We start from the raw sequence: 27,133 nt of genomic DNA, 5'->3' as shown, positions 1-27,133 counted from the left end.
TAATTACACATGGCTTCACCCCAGTCCATCATTTTTAGCCCACCTTGACACCTCAGATTGGGCTCCGCCATGCGCAAATCAGTCTTTGTCCTTCTGCAATAGGAACAGTCCAGCTCGAACTGCCAAGCCGGGTGCTGTTTGAACCAGAACAGAAGCAAATCAATGCAAGTTGTGGCCTATTTGGGCCTCGTCAGTTGGGTGCAACTTTGGTCCAGTGGCACAGTGAACGTAGAAACCTACATCTGGGCATACCCGTCGCACTTAGGGCATCACAACAAATATAAAAAAGTGATGGATGGAATGCTAGAATTAATCTCAGTCACTGGTGATTACTTGGGCTGCATTCCAGTCCATTGATTTTGTCCCATCAAGCCCCTTGCTTGTATTCCGTTCTGGAGGTGGCCTTGGTTCTGGATCGACTGTTCCCATGAGGAGCTGGTTCAGTATGGAGTTTTGTATGGCAGGCTGTGTAGAGAGGCATGGTGGGTGAAAAACAACTGACTGGAATGTGGTCCAAGTGATTACCAGTGGCTGAGATTAATTCAAGCATTCCATCCATCACCCTGTTATTTGCTGCAGTTGATGCCCTAAGAGCGACTAGTATGCCCAGATATGGGTCTTTTGGTCACTGTGGCATTGGACTCAAGCTGCACCCTAATTACAAGACCCAAAAAAGCCTGCCTGCCTGCGTTTTTTGTGTTCACTTGCCGGGGGTGGGGGTGCACCTGGCAATTCAGGGTGGACTGCTTACATGAGGAGCAGATTGAGTACTAATTTACACTAAATGCAGGGTTATTCTCTAAGCAAAATTACACGTAATTTCGCACAATTTTGCTGTAATTACGCTACAGCACATTATGCACTTTACACTTATCTACAGTAAAAATATGCTGTGTTTATATACAGCAAATTTCCTGTTTTAAGGGAATAAAATCTTGTCACATGTGGCAAAGCAGCATTGTATCTATGAACCTTTACTTTCCAATCAAGTTTAGAAATTCCAGTGAAGGATTGCTTTACAGTGAGGGCAAATAAAATATAAAAACTCATGGGAAGGTTGAAAGAAGAGGTTCTTAAATAGTTAATACTGCACAGTAAGGTATAGACATGGGTTCTGTACACCACACCAACCTTGACCTCAGCGTCACCAGCTCCCAGATCTGTCTGTGACCAGGGAAGAGCAAACCTACTAACAAAGGCTTTCTCAGTCTTTGTACTGATCAGTTTGACCTGTTTGCAATCTCACCGCTATGTATGTTCTTCACACCAGTTTGTTTAATATTTCACTCTTATCTACTCCTATAGGTAAAGTGGAGGACCCTGCATGCGATGCACAGATCTTTAGGATGCTGGATGTCCCTTATCTTTACAGGAATGTTTATGACTTGCCTTTCAAGACCTCACAAGACAAGTAAGTGCATTCTCATGAGCTTACCCACTGGGGATACTTATAAATTCATGCATACTATAACTCTTGTACAATAGCTTTTTAATATCAGCTGTTATCCTTTAGAGAAATACCAGAAGAGGAGTCTGGCAAACATGGACAATAATGTCCTGTTATATGTGTCAGTCCCTCTTCATTTACCAGCCATAGTATACATTTGTTAGACCCGTTGGTTCCTTTATGTATTTTAATAAAAACAAACCAGTATAATAGAGTAGACGGTCTACTAATCATTCCCTTCTTAAAAGCATTCTTGTTTGCAGGTGACGAAACTAAGGGCCTTATGTAGAGTTTGACAGATGGGACACTCCGTCTTAGATGTGGCATGGCGGATGTTCTGCCCACATTTTAACAAGTTCATTGAAGCCCATGGTATTTGAAATAGGGCGGACGGGATATCCACCACTTTTAACCGAGTGCCCCATCTGCCAAACTCAAACAAGGCCCTTTAATTTGGTGCTATTTGATTTACGTCTTGTTCAATATTTGCCTGCAGTGACGACAATAATGAGACAACTGCAAGTGTGACACACCAGCTAAGTGAGCAAGTTGAAGACTTCCTGACAAAAAATAAAATTCAGAATTTTTACCCACGAGAGCTGGAGACCGTTGATTCTTTGATGTCTTTGATCAATGAGAAGCTGCGCGAGACACAGGTCAGTTCAATTTACAGGTGTGTTTTATTCCTGGAAGGGTTTAGTTACCGGAATAATCTTCTAGTGTTGATGTCTCCCATATCCTTCTGCTAAGGCAAACAGGGGTTTTTCAGAGGGTGCAAATGAAAGTCCTTGATATTAAATGCTTTAACTGGTTTTAGTGCGGAGATGTTAGGTGCAATAACACCTCTTAGAGTACAGGAACTCCTAAAATGTAAAACTTTATAAAATATGTGGCAATCATATTTTTAAAATGCTAATTGTACTCGGATTTATTTTATAAGTGTGCTTTCACCAACACGGGCGCCTTGGAATAGACCAAAAAATAAAACCTGTAAGGCTGTATCAAAACAAGCGAGCCTTGAAAGCCTTTCTGGAGGTTCTTGATGTGAATGAATGAATGGATTTTTTATTTTGCATAATTACTTAAACTCATTGCGGTACATTATCAAAAATTGCCATGAAATACGTGTCTGACGCTATTATAATACATATATCTCAACGTGTAAAAAAATTTTGAAATGTCATTTGGGCAGTAGTGCCAGACCGTTTCTAAAATGTAGTCTTGTTCTAAATTTCATTGGTTATAAAGTTACATATAATAAGAAGGTCCCTGTTTTCTGTATGCTCTTGATGTGTTGAGAAGAGGAGGCGCGAGCCAATGAAGTGCTCGACCTCTGTTCAGGGTCATTTAAGATTGGGAAGCAAGAGCGAAAGCTGCGAAGCAGAACACGCGCTTCTACACGGATCATACTTGGATTACAAGAGGTGAAAAGCTCCAAGACTGGACATGTTCCTGCCTTATTGAACACAGCGTGTATGAGGCAGAGAGTTTTGTAACCGATTATTTACTAAACTGGGAGCCAGTGCGACTGGACTCTGGCCCGAGTCACATGATTGAATTTTCATAGTGTTGCATTTAGTCCTTGTTTTGGTACCTTCCGTTCACCCCTCACCTTTGGAACGCTCGTGGAACGTGGTGAGCGTTCTAACCTGCACTCCCTTGAATCAGTTGTTCTGTTACTGCTGTGGTAATGGATGTTTTGCTCATGATCTGCTATTAAATCTACTTCATATCTATTAGAGCGGATCTTTTCTTTGAGAGCGGATCTTTTCATTGGCGACGAGTGTTCGTGTGGAGGACGAAGCATTACATCCCCTCCGCGTGTGGCCGCAGCAGGAATAAGAGGATACAGTGAAATGAGGTGAAGGAAGTTACGGAACAAACTGATGTCAGACTCACCATATTCACGACTTCATGTGACGCATGGTACAGAGGTGTACTCGGAGGTACGTGCGGAGAGGAAGTTGCTGTGAAATCTGAGGCGAACCTTGAAGGAGGTGAGGAAGTAACAGAGAACTTGCTGGGACGTGAGTGCACAGAGGACTTCTCGGAGGTGCAGCGCGTTGTGGCGAGGGAGGAGAAGTGAACTTGGTAAAGACACGTAAGAAGGAAGCTGCGTCAAAAATAGTGAAAGGAGTAAGCACATGCGCGGTGTGGTGGGGAAAGGAATCGATTGCAGCCTTGCGCAGTGCACTGACGGAGCTGACTGGAAGGGGCGACTGCGCATGAAGGAAAAGAGCGGTGAATTTTCTTCAGGCATGCGCAGCGTGTGAAGCACAACTGACAGGGAAGAAGGTTTCCAACGTTGAGTGAGAAGAAATCCAAGGCGGACTGGAAGAGTGTCGGCGTGTGAAGCGAGAAATCGAAGGACGCCTTGACGGATATAGCGGGGAGTCCGTAAACTGATAAAAACTCTGTCAGAAGAGGTCGTAGGTGTGAACTGACTTGGGAGGAAATACGGTGAGACAGATTATCGCCGAAAGAGGGAAGATTAAGGGAAGGTGTGCAGTTAGGAAGGAATCCGTATTGACTGGAATATAGTGACTGCAAAGTAACTCTTATAAAGTGGTGTAGAAGGAATTGTAGAACAGGAGTCAAATTTAAATACATTATAAGGAGTAAGTGAGGTAATTTAGAAAGTGCGTGGGGTTGAGGATCTTATGTGAGGTAAGAAAAGTGTTGCGTGGGAGAGATCATTATGGCAGCGACTAGTATGTTACAGCCTACACCGTTCCTATCTGAAGCAGGGGAACCGTTAGTCACATGGAAGGAATGGAAGAAAAGTTTTGAATCTTACCTCATCGCTATGGGGGCAAGTGGGTTTTCCGCAATAAGGAGACAGCACATTCTGCTTCATAATCTTGGGGCAGAGGGAAGGAAGATCTTTGATAGCTTGCCAGAGGTAGAGGTTGAGGAGGCAGATGAAGAAGGGGGAGATGTATATGATTGTAGCATGAAGAAACTAGAACTTCAATGTGCAGACAAAATTAATGTAGTCCTTGAAAGACATACATTTTATGGAAGGGTTCAAGGAAAGAATGAGAAAGTAGGAAACTACATTGCTAGTTTAAGAGGGCTTGCAAACACATGTGAGTTTAATGAACTTACGGAATCCTTGATACGTGACCAACTTGTACGCTGTACGAATAATAAGAAGATTCAGGGAAAGTTACTAGTGGGAAATCCAGATTTGAAAATGGCAATAGAGATTGCCAAGAGTGTTGAGCATACTGTGGAATGCATGAAGGAAATGAACACAACGGGTGATAACAGTGTGAGTGAGATAAGTGAAGAACTAAGAGAGGTTTGTGCTATAAAGAATGCAAGGAGGAAAGAAGGGAAGGAGGTGGTCAACAAGGAGAAGATGTACAATGAAAACAGGTTGAAATGTTTCAGATGTGGGAGTAGTGGGCATTTGGCCAATAGTATGAATTGTCTGGCAAGAACAGCTACGTGCAGGATTTGCAATCGCAAGGGACACTTTGCGCGAGCGTGCAAAGATATGTCTGGTAGAACAGTGAACAGTGTAGAGAATGGTGAAGGATACAAAAGGAGTTTTGTATTACAAGTGAGGGCTTTGGAGGGAAGCAGTGTGAATCACATTGAGCTACCTAAATGCGAAATAGGGTTAGATGGAGAAAAAGTGGAAATGTTTGCAGATTCCTGTTCACCTTTCACGTTCATGAATAGTGAGATATTTTGGAAGAAATTTAATGAAGGGAAGATTGAACTACACACTCCAGATGTAATACCTGTGGGGTACAACAAGGATCCAATTCCCTTAGATGGAGTAGCCATTATGAGGATATCATTCAAGAATAGGAGCACAGTCGGAAAAGTTTAAATTGCAAAGAAAGGGGCAAACCTGCTAGGATGGGGGCACCAGAGAGACCTAGGAATGAAGTTGGATCCCAGTGCAGAAACTCCGGTTATGTTGGTGGGAAGAGGTGTGTGTGGGGCAGAGATTTTTGATGAGTTCCCAGAAATTTTTACAGATAAACTGGGGTGCATGAAAGAATACCAACATAAAATAAAATTGAAGGTGCGGGCAAAGCCAGTAGCCCATAAATGTAGGAATATCCCGATCATGATGAGAGAACCATTGAAGGCGGAACTCGACAGACTCCTTAGTCAAGGAGTCATAGAGTCGATGGAGTGTGCTGAGTGGGTTGCACCCATTGTTATCACAGCTAAAGGGAATACTAACAGTATCAGATTGTGCATTGATCTAAGAGAATTAAATAAGAACATATGGATTGATAGGCACCCTTTGCCTAACATCAATGATATGCTGAACCAGATATGTGGAGCTGAACTCTTCTCAGGAATAGATTTGTCATCAGCCTACCACCAAATAAGACTTCATCCTGATAGTAAGGCATTGACAACGTTCATAACGCCGTTTGGGGCATTCCGATTTTGTACAATGCCATTTGGCCTAGCCTCAGCGGCGGCAGTTTTCCAAAGGGCAATGCAGAATATTTTAGAAGGATTGGAGCAAGTTTTATGTTTCCAAGATGACTTGTTAGTGTATGGTAAAAATGAAGATGATCATAACAGGAAGCTACGTTTGGTTCTGAGTAGATTGAAGGAAGCTGGTCTTACTTTGAAGAAGGAAAAGTGCCAGATAGGAGTTTGTTCAGTTACTTACTTAGGGCACGTCATTTCACAAGAAGGAATCAAGCCCAAAACTAATCTGGTAGATGCCATAAAGTTAGCGCCATGTCCCACCAACAAGGAAGAGATCAAGTCCTTCTTGGGGCTGTCAGAGTATTACTCTAAATTTATAAAGAACTTTGCTGACACTACTTACCCTTTGAGGTGCTTACTGAAAAAAGGCACGAAATTTGAATGGGATGGAAAATGTAGCGGAGCTTTCAGGATGATCAAAGACAGTATATCTGAGGCACCATTCCTAGGATGTTTTGACACTAGTAAACGCACCATCATTACTACAGATGCAAGTTTAAAGGGGATTGGAGCTACTCTCAGTCAGGTGACAGAAAATGGAGAAAGGATAGTGGCGTTTGCATCAAGAGCTCTGACTGCAGCTGAATTACACTACTCAGTAATCGAAAGGGAGGCATTAGCATGTTATTGGGCCACATTGCATTTCAGGACATTTGTGTGGGGCATACCTATGGTGAGGACAGATCACAAGCCCTTAGTAAGCATTTTTCATCAAAGAATCTAGGTAGGTCCACACCTAGGATATCAAAATGGTTTCTAGGTCTTCAAGGTTACAATTTTGAAGTAGTGTACATACCTGGACAAAAGAATCAGGCAGCTGATTGCTTGTCAAGGTTACCGCTAAGGAATCAGGAAGTTGAGGAGGATCCTGGTGACGAAATTGTAGTGTCTACAGTTTTCGATGGGTTGGACAAATCTGAATGGGAGGAAGCATTATCTAAGGATGAGTTATTCCCAAGGGTGAAACAGCTTATTCAGGAGGGATGGCCGTGCAGTTCTAAATTGTTGAAAAATGGAGAGGAGGTATTTTGGGAAGTGAGAAATGAGTTACATGTTCATGGTAATAACCTATATCGAGGGAGCAAACTGGTACCTCCTGAGGGCATAAGAGAAAAGTTATTACATTTGGCACATGAGGGCCATTTAGGTTGCAGCAAAACCAAAAGTAAAATTCGGTTACATTATTGGTGGCCGAAAATGGACACCATGGTGGAGAGGGAAGTGAGAGAATGCATACCTTGTACCATGAGTGACAAGAGTAAGGTGGTGAGTAAAGGGAAAATCTCTCTGGTGGAAGTTCCTACTGCTCCTTGGGTCAAAGTAGCCATGGACATCGTCAGTCCTCTAAATGTAAGAGGACTGGGTGGAAGATTTATCATCACATTAGTAGACTATCATTCGAAATGGATAATTATCAAGGTAGTAGAAAGTATCACTACTGATAGTGTAAAAAGTTTCCTTCAAGGGGTTTTCCTGAAGGGGTACCGCAGATTTTGGTCACGGATAATGGGGTCCAATTTACCTCTACATGTATGAAAGAGTTCCTGCACAAGTTTTCGGTTGAACATCAACTTACGCCACTGTATTGCCCTAGGGCAAATGGGCTGGTAGAGCGCATAAATCGCATGATCAAGGACTGCATTCAACTCAATGTTCAAAACAGCAGCAATGTAGGGAAAGCACTGGAGGACATGGTTTGGTCCTATCTTATCACTCCTCACTCAGTCACCGGCGTGTCACCATTTAAGTCTCTTAAAGGAAGAGAGCCAGGTACTAAGTTAAGCCCTTTGTGGCTTGTCGGGGGAAGAGAAGAGGAAGTGAGTAAAGATATGATCATGGAAAAGATACACATAAACCAAAGGAAATATGTGGATAGGTACAATGAAAGAATACAGAGGTCGCCTAGAGCTTTTGAAGTAGGTGATGCAGTGAGAGTGAAAGTACCTAATTTTGTAACATCTGGCTGTTCCAAATTTTCGGGGAAAAGAGTGGTAAGCAAAGTATTTAAGAATGTTGTAAAGTTGGACGATGGCCAGTATTGGAGTGTTGACAGAATAGTTCATGATAGGAGTGATGACTCTATCCAAAATGATGGTAATGTAAGACTTAACAGCAACCACCAGGATACCATTCCTGATGGAAAGATGAACCTGAGAAAGATGCACCTCAAACCGAGATGGCAAAAAGACTATTTCACGTACTGACCTTATTGTGTTTCAAAAAAACTGTATTGGGAGGAAGATGTGTTGCATTTAGTCCTTGTTTTGGTACCTTCCGTCCACCCCTCACCTTTGGAACGCTCGTGGAACGTGGCGAGCGTTCTAACCTGCACTCCCTAGAATCAGATGTTCTGTTACTGCTGTGGTAATGGATGTTTTGCTTATGATCTGCTATTAAATCTACTTCATATCTATTAGAGCGGATCTTTTCTTTGAGAGTGGATCTTTTCACATAGGTTGCTCGCAAACAGAACTGCAAAATTCTGGATTCCTTGACATTGGGAAATAGAGGATTCTGGAAGGCCTCGATAGAGAATTTTATAATAACCAATCCTTGACAGGACTGTGGCTGAGACAACCTTGCGATGCAGATGGCGAGGTAGGAATGAAAGGATGTTTTTTAGGAGATTCAGAATTGCCGACCAGCACACAGTGTTCACCTCGGGAAATTTTGCAATATCCACAGCTGGATTCTATATAGGTACGTAGCCAATGTACCCGATGATCAAGATATATATATAATCATTTAAGTAACCTCGGTAAATAAAATTTCGATGCAAAGGATGAAATCAGGTGGGGAGCCTAAGCCCCCTCCCCTTCCTCAGCATGCGGGCTCAGGTGTGCTGCATCTACACTAAGTTTAATATGTTTTCATTGGTAGCATGTTGAATTGATTGATAGGGATGTTTGTTTTCCATTCAGGTTCATCAGCGTTTAGCAATGCATTGTGACATTGCTTTTGTGTTCACTTGACATTCTGCCATAAGTGTGTTTAGTTTTTTCTTGTGGGACTTTCTGCTTTAATAAAACATTTCTATTTACCTTTGTTAACTGTATATTTAGAAAAAAATAATCTAAGGTTGCATACGTGTACAGTAAGTTAGTGCTGGCTGGAATTTGAATAGTAGTTGAAATTAGTGTAAGTAATTACATATTTGAATCATTTATTGTATATTAATATTAGTTGCTCCACATTTGAATTCATATATGTGTATTAACATGAAGCAATTACAAGTGAGCTAAATTCGTTATGATGTTTCTAATGTGTTTTCTGGCTTAGACTAAAACTAGGTCTCAGCCAGGCCCAACTCCATCTTTATAAAATGGCTGCTGTATCATGATGTTCATCGTGTGTTCATATTTTTCTTGTTTTACACCACACGCAGCAAGATGTGCACTGTTTATTTTTGTGACATATTGTTCTAGAAGAATTTACTGGAGAAAACATTGTGCACTTTTAAAGGCTCTTCCTGCTAGTATACTGTATTGCGTTCATTCATGATTGTTTTCTGTTGTTTATGGAATGTATATTTTGTGACACCTCCGGATGACATTAGGTCAGAAGGGGCGAATCAATGTTTATGTAGGGGTTAGTGCTAAGATAGTAGGGTTATATGACATTTTAAAATATTGTAATGTGATTTATAATTATTTGGCTCACACCACTCTGAGTTTGCAATTTCCATCATTTTCTATGCTGAAATTGGCTATGTAAACCCTCGAATTTGGGGGTGAGCCAGCAATATCTTTGGTCTTTACTAGGGATGCTGCCTGATTTTCTAATGATTTTATGCACATTTGAGACTAAGGAACCAATTTAATTGTTGGTGGAGAGGGAGCTCCGTTGCAACAGCGCCGGAGTTCCCTCCCCGCCAACACAGTGGTCCACCCTCCCAATTTAGATGCTGGCGGACCATAGGTTTGGCTACAGCAGTGACTACTCCGTCACCGCCATAGCCAAACTTCTCCGACATTTTGACTAAGTAAGGGCCATTGGAGAATTGTCTCTATGTCTGTCTGCCTAATTAGGATGGGAAGACATGTAGCTATTTTTTGCTGTCCGTCACTGCCAGACAAACCCTGGCTATAAGGAGCAGTAAAAAACAAAAAATGCCTCCCTCGCAATGGGAGATGAATCCCATGGTGAGGGGGCATTATCTTTTTTATTTTCAAAATGAAAATCCTGCTTCTGTATTTATTTATTTTTTTTAAATAAAAATTAAACCAGTTTGGTGCAAGGCTCCATCATGTTGATGGAGACCTACAGCAGATCGCGAAAAGCATTGACAGGAACCGCTGTGATGGCAGTTCCTGGCAATGCTTTAGAGATGACCTCCAGCTTGGCGGTTATTTCTAAATGTGGTGGATGGCATCTCCGTCAGGGCAAAAGAGTAAATTACTCCATCTCCATGGTGGAGACACAGGACTCCTGTTGAAAGTTAGATAGGCCCTGTAGTCTATTTTTCATGATTTTGCTAATAATTGCATTATTCTTGTAACTGATGGCATTCATGGCAACTGATTTCCTGTACCTTTAGTTGATTTCAATGAGAATTACTGCTGTATTTGTGTTTCCTACTTTCTGTTTTGTACGTCAAATTTTAATATTCCTTCATGTTTATTTTCTGGTTAAAGATCTCGAACTCCCTTTTTGAGTCAGTTATGTTATGCAGATTTGTAGAGTGCATTGCTACTCGGGAAGGTATCCTGGAGCTGAGCAGGTGTCAGTCCAGCAAAATCTAGGTCCTCGTGGTATTACTCAAAAAGCTAGTTCTTCAGTTTCTTACAGAATTCAAGATATAAAGAGAAGGCTTTTATGTGTAGCGAAAGGTTTGAAAACCAATAAAGACATTAAAAAAATGTGTAGCAGCAGGTCGTTCCACACTTTTGGAGCAATGTAGTAGAAGTCTCGACCACCGGATCTGGTTTTCTGTATGTGTCTGTTTTGTGCAGGTAAAAGTACGGACGAGCACAGGTGCCTGGAAGGTTATTGAAAACAAATGTAATTGTTGAAGTGTGCCAGGCCACTGTTATGTCATGCCTTGAAGGTGTGGGTGAGGAGTTTGAAATTTGCTTGTTTGTGTAGTGAGAGCCAGTGAAGCTCCTTCATGTGTCATGTCATGTGAGTGCGGCATGGGAGGTTGAGAGTTATTCTGGCCGCCGAGTTCTGAATGATCTGCAGTCTACTATTGTTTTTTTTTGTTGATCCTGTCATAGAGGGTGTTCCCAAATATTCCAGCCTGCTCGTGATGACTGGGTGCATGACTGTTTTTCAAGTACTGATTGAAAGCCATTCGAAAATCTTCCTCACCATCTTCAGGGTATTGAAGCATGAGGCGTTGACGGAATTGACTTAGATGGTAATTTTGAGTTTGCTGTTGATGATGAACCCCAGGTTCTTGGCATAGGTGGTGTCGGTGCTAGCTCTGTTGGGTACCAGGTAAAGTCCCTCGATGAAGTGCTCTACTAGAAGATCAATATTTCGGTCTTGTCTGTGTTCAGATGTTTGGTCTTCATCCAGTGGACAATACAGGCATTGAACTTGACCCAGGTGCTGGGCATCTTGTCTGTGAGGGAGAGAGTATGTTGTATGTCATCTGTGTAGGAGAGCGCGTTGATGTCCAGAGAGTGGATGATGCTGTCTAGAGGGATCATGTATGTATTGTAGAAGGTTGGGCTCAGGGAGGATCCTTGCAGAACTCCATAGATGAGGTCGCAGGCCTGGCTGACTGACTGGGCCCTTCAAATCAGGAAGGAAAAGATCCAACGGAGAGTGTGTCCTTGGATTCCAATGTTATAGAGTCATTGCATGAGGTTCGGGTGGAAGACCATGTCAAACTCTGTGGAGAGCTCCAAGAAGATGAGAGTCATGTCTCTACAGTCCAGAGTCATGCAGATGTCATCCATGGCGGCGATGAAGGCAATTTCCATGCTGTGGTTGGGTATAAAACCAAACTGAGTGGTGTCAAGGACTTGGTGGTCATTTTAGGTATTTGGTGGGGCATCTGTTGATGATGTTCTTTAAGACCTTGCCCGGGAACGGTAGCTGGGAGATTGATCTGTAGTTGGCGAGCATTGAAGGGTCCCCAGAGGGTTTCGTCAGCAATGGTAGGACAGTTTCATGATTCCAGGAGTCTGGAATGGTCATGAAAGAGGTGGAGGCATTCAAGATGGGTGTAAGCATGGATCTGATGGGTTGCAGTTCTCTGGAATAGACATGGTGGGGACAGGGCGACCTTCAGTAGATGGACTTCATGGTAGTGGCAGTTTCTTCTGGGGAGATGACGGGCCATCTAGTTAGCATTTTTTTTTTGATCAGGAGGCATTTGGTGAAGTCTTCCAGGTCCGGCTGCGAGTTGAAGTTGCTGTATTGGTGATGATTTTGTTGCTGAAGTATAGAGAAAGTTTGTTGTAGAGGTACTGCGAGGGGGCTATCGAGTGGGAGGCTGCCGCTCGTGAGGTGAAATCCTTCACAATGTCAAATATTTCTTCGATTATGCTGGTGCTGGCATCTATGCAGTCCTCCAGAGTGGCGCATTTGGTGGTTCAGATCATTTGGTGGCATCTCAGGATGGATTTGAACGCTCTTCTGTCTGTATTGTTCTGACTCATTCTCCATTTGCACTCAAGTTTTATGCAGTGGCATTTAATCAGTCAGAGTTCCTCTAAGTACCCACTGGCTTGGGAATCTAGACCTTGCTATATGGTGCTTGAGGTGAGGGCCAGGTAGTCAGCCCAGGAGGTGATCCAATTGTTGAAATTGTTGGTGGTTCAACAGAGGCTGTTGCTGTGTTGATAGGATTGTTTTAGTCCTTGTCAGTTGTGCTCTTCCAGTTTCAGCTGGATGGTCTGGAGGTGGACTGGAACAGGGATGCTGAACTTGACAGGGGTGTGGTCTGTCCAGGGAAATGGTGTGGGCTTTTCGTCTTGGATGGTGTTGAAGGTGGTGAAAATAGGGTCCAGGAGGTGTTCTGCGACGTGGGTAGGTCCCTTTACCTGTTGGATGAGACCCAGGCTTCCAAGGTCTTCGATGATTACTTTTGAGTTTGGTTGGCATTGTCTTCCAGTCCTTTCTTTGACATTCATTTGATGCTGTTTTGAATTGTCTGTAGGGTTACATTAACTGATAGAGTTTGAGGTTAACACCATCCCTGTTCCTGGCAAAATTGGGGGCGCCATTAACATGCAGATTATTTAAGCGACCCACAGTTTGCATGCATGTTCTACAGTGTTTCCAAGAGACACACACATTGTATGCATTAAATTTTCCATATAAAGTATAGATGTACGACTGTAAAATCTGCATTTGTATTGGAATTCTATCTCCCATAAATCCTGCTGTGTACTCACTCACTTCGAACTTTTATTTGAGGACATTATGTCATGAATCTATTCGGCATGTAAAGATGGTGAAATTTCACGCACAACCAATCTGCCTTTTGCAAATCAGGGCTTGATTAAGCAGCAAATCTAACAAAATATTTGGGTAATTGGAAAGGAGGGTGAAACTACGAGCCAAGCTTCACTCTGTGGTTTTCTGATGGATACTTCTAACCACAGATTCCTCACCTTAGATTATCCTCAAGGTGCCATACTGGATCCAGAGATTTTTCGTAGCAGTGCTCCCACACACTACTGGGTGGCAACTTGCAACTCCACGTTGGCTCCATACCCCACTGGAAGTGACAGAATCGAGCTGCATAAAAGCACCAACACTAGCCGTTAATGTTAATTCCTGGTCTCTTTATTTCTGCACCTTCTGATGTGAATACATACAACGCTTTTCAGGTTTTCCAATGGCTTCCAAGTTTTCACATTGGGCTTGGGTACGATGTGCACAATGAAAGTGACTCGAATTTGAGCTACCTGCAACTGCAGGCAGCAGTTGTTGCTAACATCTGTACGAGGTGTGTCTATAGTGCCTTGGCTCAAGACACTACTCTAAAGTCATGTGATAGGTTTGCCGTCATGCAACCAAAGGTGGTTCGAGACTAGGAGGCAAAGCAAAATAAGAAGCTGCGGTTTTTGCGTAGATGTTGCTCCTGCTCCAAGTCACAGGCCTGTACTCTGACCCGGTGATGGGACCGCTCCCATACCCATTCCGTCTCGAAGGTTTCTGTTAAATCCAACTCCAAACGCAAGCATAAAAAAGCAAAGTGGAGCCCGACTTTTTTGCGCCACTCTGACTCCAAGGAGAAGGCATGAACATATCAAGATTTAAGTTGCACTCCGTCAAGGCCACCGGTCACTGAGGAGAATCCTTGGCTGGTCCTGACATGTCCTGAGCTTTACCTGGGCTGTCATTGACCCCTCAGCAGAGTGAAACTTTAAAGGAGGTCATCTTGCAAATATTTTGTGCAGTTCCGATTTCTTCTGGTGTCCCTTTGGGCTTCATGGAACTGCGGGGTCCTCCAGTCAGGTTAATGCCAGCAGGTTCTATCCCGGTGCCTTGGGACCCATAACCATGCCCATACTGTCTCCTGTACAGGCTCCAACTTTGACCGCATTAACCATGCCAGAGGATGAGCCGGTGCTGATGCTCATGTCAGATTCCGAAACAACATCAACCTGAGCTCAACTGATATCGCACAACGAAATTACAAAAGCACATCCAATTGTTATGCAGCCTGACTCTAACCCTGTACCTCAGCTGGCAAATATCAGCAGAGGCTCCATTATCTTTTTAGTTCTGACCCTGTTCCAGATGAGGAGGCACCACAGGATGTTGATGAGGATGATGGTCGACTCCCCACCCACATTATACTGACGATGCCTTATACTTCGATTTACAGAACACCAAAGAACTTGATTCCTCTCCTGGCTCACCACACGGGCCACCAATGGAAGAGAACGCCTTGTTCATGCTGGTGGTTTGAAGGGTAGCCGAGATGCTATAGTTGCATCTGCCCTTAGTTGAAACTAAATCAACTAAATCAAACAGCAACACCTAAGCCCCTACTTCCATGTAATGATGCTCTCATAGGTACCTTGATGGTCACCTGGTTGAAACCATGTTCTTGCCTGCCTGTTAGCAGACAGGTGGCCAGATGTTATAGACCGATGCATGGTGACCCAGATTTTCTCACCAAGCACTCCACTCCACAAGCCTTACTATGCAGGCCTCGAAAAAGTGACTGCTAATTCATTTCCCACCCGAAGAGAGAATCTAAAAGGATTGACGCCTTTGGAAAACATGTTTTCTTCAGCCAGTTTGGCACCGTGGTCTGGCAATGCAGTCTGTCTGTTGGTCTGATACATCTATGTCCTTCAAAACATGGCCTGAGAGACATTGCCAGCAGTCCCGGAAAACATTAGGGCCTCTATGGCCCAAACTATGCATTATGCGTGCACTTTCTTTTTTTACTTTTATTTGATTTTGCAGGGTAAGAGTGGTATTGTAATCCAATGTGAGAAGTACAGGAGTACAGGTAATATTAAACATTCTCATTGAGTTTACTGCCTATCGGTTGTGATCGACATTATTATACACGAAGGCAACTCATTTTTAGCAGGGTATACATGGTGCCATTTATCCATTAAGGTTTGCATTCCATGCATTGCTTTGCCAGGGTGTTTGGCTGAAGGGTAGTCCTTCATCAGCCTACCTAGATTAAGCGATGTGCAGGCTTCACTGATGGACATGTCCCTTGAATGGTTCCACCTCTTTGTTGAAAAGGCAGACTGTTCTTTAAAATGCTTTAAAGACAGTAGAACTACAATACATTCCAGGAGCTGTTGGTACCTTCCAAACAATCTCTGCACCCGTTTCTCAAATTTAGGTGCTTCTCCAGAGGGCTAGTGTATAGACATAAACATCCTTCTCAATGAGTGATGCAACAGACTACAACTCCTCCCCTGCTACAACAGCCAACAAATCACTTTAGTTTTCCCGCATTGGCACATGCCCATCTAGTTGAGGGCTGGATCTGGCGCTTCATTCCGGGTAGGCGATCCATCCGAAATTTGGATCATACAAATTATTCAGAAAAGTTCTGCTGTGGCTTTTCTTTCCTCCCCCTCCCAATTCCCCCTCCCCCCATACCATGTCCATCTTGCTACAGGAGGTATGCCTGTTGCTCTTCAAAGGTGCCATTGCACGGGTACTGGTCTCAGATGTTGGCAGGGATTGTTAATCTCGCTATTACCTCACCACGAAAAAAGATCGTGCCACAGGCCTATCTCAAAGCATTCCTATAGAAGGGCAGATTAAAAATGCTCACATTCGCCTGGATCCTATCTGATCTGGATGCGGGCGACTGGATGGCGTCCCTGGAGTTGCAGAACACATGTTTTAATATACCTGTCTTGCATTGTCACCAATGTTATCTGCCATTCAGTGTAGGCCAGGAGCATTTTAATTGTAATCCTCTTCAACTTCACCAGTGCCCCTCAGGTGTTCACGAAAGTGATGGCAGTGGTCGCTGCCCATCTTCGGAGGTTGGGAGTTGCTGTATTTCGGTACCCCGATGACTGGCTGCTGAAGGTGGACTCTGAACGTTGGCAGGCCTTTTTAACATTGTTGGGTTTCACCATAAATGAACTTATGCCCCACATCTTCCCCTCTGAGAGGCTTCCATTCATTGAGGCGATCCTGGATACAGTTGAGATAAGGGATTTCGCTCCACAACATGCCGTCCAGGACATTTAGGCTATTTTTCAGATGTTTCATGCTCGCTCCTGGATCCAGGTGAGGGTGGCTTGGAGGCTTCTTGGCCAACAATGCCAGGTGACACACACAAGTCCTACAGGAGAACTTAATGTCCCAGTGGGCCCAGCATCAAGGGCGCCTTTCCAGACCTCGGAGGAAAAAGTTCAAGATCTGTATCGGTGTCAGATCTGATTGCTGTGTATCCTGTGGCATGGCCTCCTCCATCTGGAGCTAACAGTGGTGACGAACGCATCATTGCTGGGTTGAGTGGAGTCATGAGAGGGTAGTGGAGCTCAGGGAACTCTGATATCCAGTATAGGACCAGCTCCACATCCTTCTGCTGGAGCTGTGGGCCTTTCATCTGTCACTGGAGGCCTTCCTGCCCTCCATCAAAGGGAGGATGGTGTTGGTTCTCACAGACCACATGACTGCCATCTGGTACTGCAACAAGCTGGGCAGAGTGGGGTCTTGTGTCATGAGGATTTGTGCCTCTGGATGTGACTGGAGTTCCAGCACATCTTACCTGGTGGGGTTACTGAACACTAGAGTGGGCGAACTGAACAGACGCTGTCTGGCAGACCATAAACGCTGTATAAATTTCAAGGTGGTGCAAGGTGTCTTCCACCAGTGGAGGTAACCCTGGCTAAATATTTTCACCACTTCTGCGAACTTGCTGTGTTAAAGATTTGCGTGCTGGAGTTTCCAGAACGCTTGGTGGGAGATGGATTCTGGCTGGAAGGGAGCAAGAGACTCCTATATACCTTACTCCCCACTTCCTGAGTTCTGAAAAAGATCAAGTCATCCTGGTAGCCCTGGATTGGACCAGGAGAGTGTGGCGCCTGGATCTCCTGAACTTGAGCACCTATCCGCCAATCAGACAACCCCTTCCGGAGGACCGCCTGTCTCACAGCAATGCAGTGCCCTCCAGTCAGACCTACACAATCTACACCTCCATGCATGGAAATTGATCTTTGGCAATTGACTGTGCTTGATTTGCCAACTGAGGTGATGGATGTCATCCTCGTCGCTAGTCACCCTTCAATGAAATTCATTCATGGTAGTTGCTAAGATAAGTTTGTAACCCAGTGTGGTGCCCACTATGCAGACCCTTTACAGGCAAAGCTGTCTGGCGTCCTCCTATTTGTTTTGTCTTTAGCATAACAAGATCTCGCTGTCGGCACTGTAAAAGGTTATTTGTCTCCCCTTTTGGTCTTTCTACATTTGCTGGACAATTCATCTTTGTTCAAATCAACTGCTGTGAGGAGATTTATTCAAAGTTTGACACACGTTTCCACAGAAGCTGTTTGTAATTGCACAGTGGAACCTTTAAATTGGTCTTGCGGGTTACTCATGTGTGAGCACTTCGAGCCGATGCATGGATCAGTCGCAGCCGGCATGACTCGCAGGTGGGGTGGGGGAAGTGGGATACAGGGGGGGTAATTTGAAAATAAAATAAATGTACCTTCCCGGGTCAGGAACAGGAATCAGGCAGCCACCCTCCCCTAAGCCAATCACAACGCTGCAATGGCAGCGTTGTGATTGGTCGGGACGCTGACCAGCCAGGCATCCATGGGGAGGCCATTATCTCCATGTAGGCTGCATGCATCCTACATGGAGAAAAGGTAGAGTGTGCATGACTGGTTTGGTCGGCCCCAGAGGGCCGACCAAACAGTCAGCGCCCTCGGCAGTGGGCAAGCCACTCCTTCCCTGCCTCAGAGAAGACCCGCCCCCAACCAAACACTACTGCTTTCTCGCGTGTGAGAAGCAGAAACATAAAATGGTAATTTTACCATTTTATGTTTCTGCTCCTCGCACTGTGAGAAAGCAGTGGGGCGACCCTCCTCCGCCCTAGTGGAGGAGCCGCCCCTGGCATTGATGCTGGCTGCGCATCCTCACCCTGAAGTCTGTTTTTCTCATTGTGATTATGAGAGCTTGTTGTGTGAGTGAACTAGCGGTACTTTTGGTGTAACTACCTGCACCCCCTTTTTCCTGGACAAATGGGTGCTGAGGATTTAGCAACCGTCTTACCTGCCCTTCCATGTTGGGCAATCCATGAAGTATTTTTATTGGCATTTTCTAGTATTCAACCCACAGGTTATGGCATATAAAACATCCGAATTAGCAACAGTTTGCTTATTGTCAATATTAACACAGTGCAGAAGAACAGGGCTCAATGCTCAACAGCAGAACCAGTAACCGGTTCCAGCGATGAATCTCAGAATCAAGGTTATGTTCAAATAGTTGTTCATCATGCTACTACCAACTTCAGGTGATGGCTATAGTACTTAATACATGTTCCACTAAAGTTTGTCCATGGTAATCTATATGTGGGAGTGTCCACCAGTGAACTTGAGTTCAAATATAGCATTCTTATGTGTCAAAATGCTACTTCCATTTATTAAGGACATTACTTATAAAAACAAAAAGGAATAACATAACTTACACAATAAAGAAGTAAAGAAACATTGTGCAGAGGGGGTGAGGTAGATCGCAACAGATACAGCAGATATATGGGGAAGTCGCAACATGAGTGGGCCTCCCAGGGGGCTGGAAGGGCGGGGGAAGGGCTCCCGGCTAATGTCAGAACCACTATGCCGAAGCAGCCGGCCCCTTCCGGTTATGTCCCCGTAGTCAACAACCAGTCAGGTCAGCGGGCAATCCATCACTATAACGTTCTTTTCTCCCGCTTGCCCTTTGAAAGAGGGGACAGGTTCCATTTGTTGGATACTAAAAAGACTTCAAGCTTTTCCATCTATCATAGCAAGAAGTATAGAGTGGAGGATCAGCTATTGGTGTTCTCTGGAACAAAGAAAAGGAAGGCTGTGCAGAAGAGGACCTGATTGAGGTGGATAGTTCTCTGCATTAAGATCTTGGTCAAGACCTTAGTCCCCAGGCTCTCAGAGAGCCCATTCCACCAGGGCTAAAGCTCTACCACTGTGTTGGTATGAAACGCGCCTGCTCTTGACATCTGCCAGGGCCGCGTATATATTCACAAAGCACTGCTGCCTTGACAGCCAGATTCGATAATAAGGACATTTGGCCCACTCCGTCCTGCAAAACGTTTTGGTCTGGGTCCACTCCAAAACCCTCCACCTTTTTGGGTGGGGAGGGGCACTGCAATGGCATCTTTGATAAGGTGAGGGATCTTTGGTTAGAAGTGTCCATTAGAACAAGTTATTTACTTTTGGTAATGCTCTTTTTGGTGTATTTAACTGCAAATTGTTCAGTGCCCTCTGACCTGCCTACTCTTTGGAGTTAGTACTCAGCACACTGTATCCAACATTTGCTCACACTCTGCGTCTGAGGGCGCGGGAAATGAAAAGAAAAGAAACTGACGTCAGCAAGCATGGGTGGCACTCATATGTGACTCAGCTCTGTCACTTTCAGGCCGGCATAGAGCAAACACAGAGACGCACCATGCCACCAAGCAGCGCGTGGGAGCATTGCTATGAAAAATCCATAGATCCAGTCTGGCGCCTCGAGATATTCTAAGGTGAGGCATCTGCAGTTGGATAAACTATCCACATTAAGAGAGTTACCAAAAGTAAGTAAGTAGGTTGTTCGTTTGGGGCTGTTGGCGAGCAGAAGAAATTCTTCCTTTGTGGAGTTGAGCTTTAAACAAGAGCTTTACATCCAGTTCTGGATCAGGTCAAGGTAGGTTTAGTTTCTGAATGTCTAGGGCTTAGCTGATCTTTAGAGGGAGTTGTGTCGTATGCCGTTTAATATTATGCTATTAGGCCATTGTCTGTCTGGTAATATATAGGATAACAATTCAACAGCATTTTGTAAAATGCAAATCGTTGTCTTTTTAATCTAGTTTCAGTGTAATGGTAGGAAGACGCAACCATGGAAAATAGATCTATCTGGTTACTATTTCAGCTGCTCTATAAAAAAAGAAAGACGCTGCCAAGCTTCTAATCAATTTTTAATGTGAGATAAATCATGAAAGTCGGTTCTCAAGAGGTGAGTGATAAAATTAGAGTTACTTTTAAAAAGTGGGTCAGTCCCAAGAAAAAGGTAATTAACAGAACACTCAGCAGTTGGAATGCACTGCTGTGTACGTTTAATAATTGATAATTAAAGATTCGAAAGAGTGTAATTACTGAAACCAATTCAGAGCCCATTGCTGTACTATGAAGTCTACTTAAACGGATTCTCTGTTTTTATTCAAGTTATATCTGTGACTGTGATGTGAGGTATAGGGCAAACGAGTACTATTTGCAATGCGAAGATCAACATTTTATACTTGAAGCGTCCAACATAGTTCCAGGAGGGCCCATCCCCAGCTGAGTTTCACAATACCCATGTAAGATACATTTATATCCTGCGCATCTAAATGGAATGTATGCATGTGTTGAGTGGCTATCCAAAAATCTTCCAAGGATCCTGCCCTCCTAAGCCTGCACTAGATATACCTGCTGTGCTTATGCGCCATACTGTGAGTGGTCCTCCAGGTTCAAATACATCAGAGCCAGTTTTACCAGGTGTGTAGCCACACCCTGCAAAACCGCGTCTGTAGAGGAACTGCAGGCAAAGGTACAGCCCAGCAGACCACCAGCCCAGCAGACCACCAGCCCAGCAGACCACCAGCCCAGCAGACCTCCAGCCCAGCAGACCTCCAGCCCAGCAGACCACCAGCCCAGCAGACCACCAGCCCAACAGACCACCAGCCCAGCAGACCACCAGCCCAGCAGACCACCAGCCCAGCAGACCACCAGCCCAGCAGACCACCAGCCCAGCAGACCACCAGCCCAGCAGACCACCAGCCCAGCAGACCACCAGCCCAGCAGACCACCAGCCCAGCAGACCACCAGCCCAGCAGACCACCAGCCCAGCAGACCACCAGGCCAGCAGACCACCAGCCCAGCAGACCACCAGGCCAGCAGACCACCAGCCCAGCAGACCACCAGCCTAGCAGACCACCAGCCCAGCAGACCACAGCCCAGCAGACCACCAGCCCAGCAATCCTTCCATCTCATTGAACGCCCTCCTTGCCCTTCCAGTCCACCCTCAACAAGCAGTGGCTCCCTGCTGACATTTATGCTCCTGCTCAGGGCAGGTGGTAACAGTCAGCAGACTTGTCCCAAGGATTGTGGACAACCATCAGAAGAGGCTCAGTATTTGTAGCTTGGCATGGTTGTTCCCCACTGTGCGAACAAAAACTTGAAATTGCTGGGTGTAGGTGCCTGAATTCTGACTGGAATCGGAGGTCTAAAATAGGTCCATACACCCTAGTCCTTCTTATCACCTGACCGGTGATAAAGCAATGTCTTTGGCTCCTGACCGGTCATAAAGCCGGGTCTGGTGGCTAAGTGGACTAATGCATCCACGGCAGGGGCCTGTGTTCGACCTCATTGTCACAGGTTCAAATCTCAGCGGGTCCACTCAGCCTCTCATCCATCTGAGGTCGATAAAATGAGTACCATTGAGCTGGGTAACAAGAAACATCTGTTATTCAGCGCCAAGATACCTACGGGTGAACGTGTGCATACACATGTTATGTTATGTTTAGTTTCCTTCTGAAGCTCAAATACTCTGGTTCCCTGTTTAAAGCATATGGGAGCGCGTTCTATTCGTGAGCAGCAACTACCGAAAAAGGTGTGTCTTGCATTTGGATCTAGGAACTACAAAAGGCAGTTTGGAGGCTCAGCCTATTGATCAGGAGGGAGAGTAGTATTTGAAGCGCTGTCTCGGTGGAGTACTGCCTGGTTGGTATAGCAACACAGAGTGATTTGAATATATACGATCCATTCCTTTATTGGCTATCAATGAAGTTCAGCCAGAACCGGAGCAATATGGAAACTGTACTGCATCTCAGTGGGTACCCTCACAGCAAATTTTTGTATCAATTGAAGTTCATTAATTAACCTGATAGGCTCAAGTAGATAGAATTACAGAAATCTAGACGTGATGATAAAAACACATTTACATTTGTTATCTTTTGTGATAGAGCAAAAACATGCAGCATTCGCTTATGGGAGTGCAATTGAAGCGAGCAGTGTTTGGTCACTATGTGTACATGGTCTATCAAAGAGAGTGTCAAGTTAATTTTATTTCCCAGGCTTTTTTCAGTTAGCGCTAAGGAGGGAGGCATTCCTCGACTATCCAACCAGGAGACAGATGGAAGAAGCATGAAGGTTTGGCCATGCCTATGATCTCTCTTTTTCTTGCCTCTCTTCAATTTTAAATGGTTCGCATTCATCCACTTCTGTTCTTTCTGTAAAGAGTCCCTCATGGTTGTTCCTACATTCAGATCACTTTTCCTTAAAACTGGCTATGATCTGGGTTTCATCAGTATGTCGGTAAAATTTCAGCCCACAGGATTCAATCAATCAATCAATCGTGCCAATGGAATTAGGTATGGATTAAACAGTAACGACTTATGTGATGATAATTTGACATGGAAAGGTTGATAGGACAAAAAGTCCAAAAGCCACTTTAAGATTGTTTTCTAGAGTTTTGGGCAAAATTTTATGATCACAATCATATGTAATTAAATATAGACCAGTGGTCCTGCACAAACTCAAGCATACCAGGTCGAACACCCTAAAGCAGGCCTCTTTTTGAAAGGGACGAAAAAAATGCAGAGGGTAACTGTACTCAGGTGAGGAGCATTAAAGATCCTATTACAATTTAATTACGTTTTTATTTATGAATACATTTACTGAAGAAAATTAATGTGGTTCAACAGTACAGTTTATTACAAAGCAAATTTCAAATTGGTTTACATCAGATCCGTTTTATGTTTGAAAATGCAGTGTTGTGCAACAGCAAAAAACATGCATTTAAAAATCTTTTAATTGCGGATGTAACTCTTCACTAGACAGCCAACACGTGTTTCGCAGCATGCAGTCGTTTCTTCAGGGCTAAAATATAAGAGGGAACATTACTGGTTCTATAAATTACTTTTCCCCAATTCTTGATTGTAGTTAACTAAGACATCAAGATCTCTTTCCTCTATGAATCAATAAACATTTGAAGTATTCGCATAGTAAATATTCCATTTATATTCATTGGAGATTTGCTCCAAATCTAGCATTCATATTTATGGTATTTGTTTGCTTCATTGCAACATTACATTTCAAAATGAACCTATTTTATGGCTGATCAAAGAGCAGAAAGTTCACAAGCCTAACTGTCTCAGAATTCCTAAATATTTAGTGGTACCTTACAATTGACCAGCCATAATATTAAACATATTCTCTGAGCTGTCTTCTGCGAGAGAAAATCTATTAAACACTGTTCTTGTAGCTTTTTTTGTCTGAGAGCTGATAACATTGGCTGACTAAACCGCTGTGGAACATTGTTTGTTGCTCCTCCTCCATCCAAATGCGCTGGAAGTAGGGGCGTTGGGGGAGCTGCAGCACACCCGAAATAACCATGCTGAAGTTCAGAAGGTAAATGAGTAATAAAGCGGCTTTTAGGGCCAGATGTAAGATATTGAGGGTTTGCAATGACCTAATAGCAATCTTTTGAGATTCACTAATAGGTTATCACAAACAGCGGTGTATTACAGTGTGTATTACACTGTTTGCGATTCCCAGTGGGTCGCAAATAGATCTACCTCATTTATATTCATTAGGTGGGTTGCAATTTGTGACCCATTGGGAATCACTAAAATCACATGGATGGTGGCCTCAGGGGGCCAGCAGACCACCATGTCTGTTATTGCTTTTAAATAACACATTGTTTTTTGTTTTTTAAATTCGGCCCATTTTCCTTGAAGGAAAACGGGCACGTATCAAAAAGAAAAATTAAACGTTTTCTTTTCATTTTTTAAGAGCAGGCAGTGGCCCATGTGACCACTGCTTACTTTAAAAAAACTTTCTTACAACCATTCACAGAGGAGAAGGAGTCCCTTGGGGACCCCTTCCCGTTTGCGGATGGGTTCCCACCTACTTGTAGTAGGCGGTAAAATGCAAATGTTTTGTGACCGTATGTCTGTCACAAAACATTTACACATACCACTGCGAGTTGCTATTAGGAAGGGACATCCTAAACACGCCCCTTCCTAATGCCAAATTGCGAACCCATTTTGCAATTCAGTAATAGGTTACCGAACCGCATAATAGGGTTTGAGGCATAGAAAATGCTTTTTTCTGGTCGCAAACGGCCCGATTCTGCGTTTCTGGTCATTTGAGACCTAAAAAAGCATTGTACATCTGTCCCTTTGTTTTTATTTTGTCCCATTTGTTGTCAAGCTGTATCTTCTGACAATCTGTTGCTTATTTTTTTTAATGGGGATTGCTGTTTACATTTCTTTCCCTGACTGCAAAGTGAGAGGATTTTGTATAGAGAACTACATGAAAATGTTGCTGCATACAAAACAACATTTAAATACCATTAGATGAACATTATAAATATTTTAAAATACTTCAGTCATTAGGACTCAAGTTACATTTTCGTTTTTTGTAATTCTGAATTGTGATGGAAACAAAGATTTTATTAGGCTTGAAATAAATCAAGACACTTTTCTTGGCGATGTGCAAATGATAAATATTAGCTGGGTCCATGAAATAGCAGGGCAGTCCTCCTTCGGTCCTCTCTCCAGTGCAGATGTGATCTAAGATCTAGTTGCCAGGGGTGCCACTTGTATGCTCACAACTTGCCCTCAGGGATGCAGTGGCTACAAGCCAATGAGCTACCAGGTCCGCTCATGCCTGATGACGACTTCCTGCTAAGTGTGGCATCTATCTATCCACTTCCTCCTGCTCAACGCATGATCTCTCTGCAAACACCGAGATGTGGGACACCATCACCTCAGATGTTGTCTTCCTTACCGAGACCTTTCTCAACCCGACATCGTGCCCGACATCGCCACAGCAACGCTCAACAGCTACAAAATAGCACACCAAGCCCAATAAACAAACATGGAGGAGGAATTCCATCTTCCACAAAGAAACTGTAGAAATCTGGAATAATTTCTGTTAGCATAAGCCGAAGCCATCTTGGTTGTGGCATCCATTGTGTTCGCTTTGTAATTCTCCCATCCTCTGCTGCTCGTCTTTTTCCCTGCCTGTGCTGTCTATTTTAGTTGACTTCCTGACTCAGCTAAAAGCAATATGCATGCTAAGAGTTTGTAGCTGCCAGAACACCTAGTCTCAGACTCAACTGTCAATCTCTTAGTGCTGCCATAAGCACTCCTGCTCCCCCTCCCACTTTGCTGATCAAGTGATCTCCCATCTGCCCATGTTTGTCGGTAACTATTCTTGTGTAGGTCTGTACCTTCTATTTGTATACACATGCTTACCAGTGCAGAAAAAGCTGTATATAAGGCCTGAGTTCTGTGATTTCAATGTACTACCTCAGGCAGCACTTGAGAGTGCTGTGTGGACGTAGTCCCACTCATGAGTGATTAATAAACTTGTTATTTGAATTCCAGCTTCAGCGCCAATCTCTATTTTGTTGGTCCAAGGACTCGTGGACAGAGAAGGGTGACCCCTGCACCGGTGTGCTCATTGAAAAGCACATTTCCACAAAACCATGGATGATGTGCACCACATATGCAGACAACACCTCCCTGATCATGGAACACCTTAATTTCCAACTTCACACTGACGGCAAAACTACCATAAGAGGCACACTCGCCTAAAGACCCCTAGGTCCTCGCCTCCGCTCCCTCAACACCATCCCCAAATTCATCGCCCCGCTCACCATTGACCACATCTTCAACCTCGGGTGCCAGCTGATCAGCAACAAGCTCACCACCATCTTCAACGCATCCATCACCATAACTACCTTCCCAGAAGAATGGAAACATGCAGAAGTCAAACCCCTTCTCAACAAATCGTCCGCCGATCCCAGCGAAATCAAGAGCTATGGTCCTATCACCCAGCTCCCTTTTCTCGCCAGAGTCCTCGAAAAGGTCTTTAACTGCCAACTCACGGAACACCTAAAGAGAAGCAACCTTCTGGACACTTTCCAATCTGGATTCCGCACCAACCACAAACCCTGATCACTGCCACAGACGACATCAGAAACCTTCTTGACCAGGGAGACACGGCTGCCCTGATCCTCCTCGACATCTCAGCAGCATTCGACACCGTTTCCAATTACACACCACATTGGAATCCAAGGAGACTCCCTCAAATGGATTGCCTCCTTGCTCACTTACAGAAGCCAGAGAATCTGCCTACTTCCTTTCACCTCGGGCCCATGAACATCATCAGTGGCGTCCCTCTAGTCTCATCCCGCAGCACTACTCTATACAACACCTACATGACCCCTTAAGCCAACATCATCATAACATATGGCCTAAAGATCATATCCTAGGCAGACAACACCCCGCTTATTCTCTCTCGCATGTTATTTCCTACTGTTCAGGGTGCAGTGTGAGATATCATGTGATCCGCCAGTAGTACGGTACACATGTTACCTCCAGCATCGCTATCACAAGGTATGGTATTGCCAGCCCTTAAAGCCTGGAAATCTATAGTGTGGGATCAAGGTGAAATCCAATTATAGTACTCGTGTGGTGGATTTTAAGGAATTGTGTGCAACAATGACCATCACCTATGTTAAAGAAGTCTAAGAAGCTGGAATGTGGGTCCCCTATGTTTTACGAGGTCA

General features: G+C 44.1%; 1 protein-coding gene across 17 annotated transcripts in view; it reads left to right on the top strand.

Moving 5' to 3' along the window:
• STN1 (STN1 subunit of CST complex) overlaps window positions 1-27,133 on the top strand; it is a 480,640-nt gene that overhangs the window by 283,758 nt on the left and 169,749 nt on the right. For all 17 annotated transcript variants that reach the window (XM_085606821.1, XM_085606864.1, XM_085606874.1 and 14 more), the window contains 2 exons: window positions 1,306-1,411; window positions 1,944-2,103. In XM_085606821.1, the coding sequence (XP_085462947.1) occupies window positions 1,306-1,411; window positions 1,944-2,103 (266 nt within the window). The remainder of the gene's footprint in view (window positions 1-1,305; window positions 1,412-1,943; window positions 2,104-27,133) is intronic.

This window comes from Triturus cristatus, chromosome 1_2, assembly GCF_964204655.1.
Source record: "Triturus cristatus chromosome 1_2, aTriCri1.1, whole genome shotgun sequence".
Taxonomy (NCBI): domain Eukaryota; kingdom Metazoa; phylum Chordata; class Amphibia; order Caudata; family Salamandridae; genus Triturus; species Triturus cristatus.
This window is presented reverse-complemented; position numbering and strand designations above follow the sequence as displayed.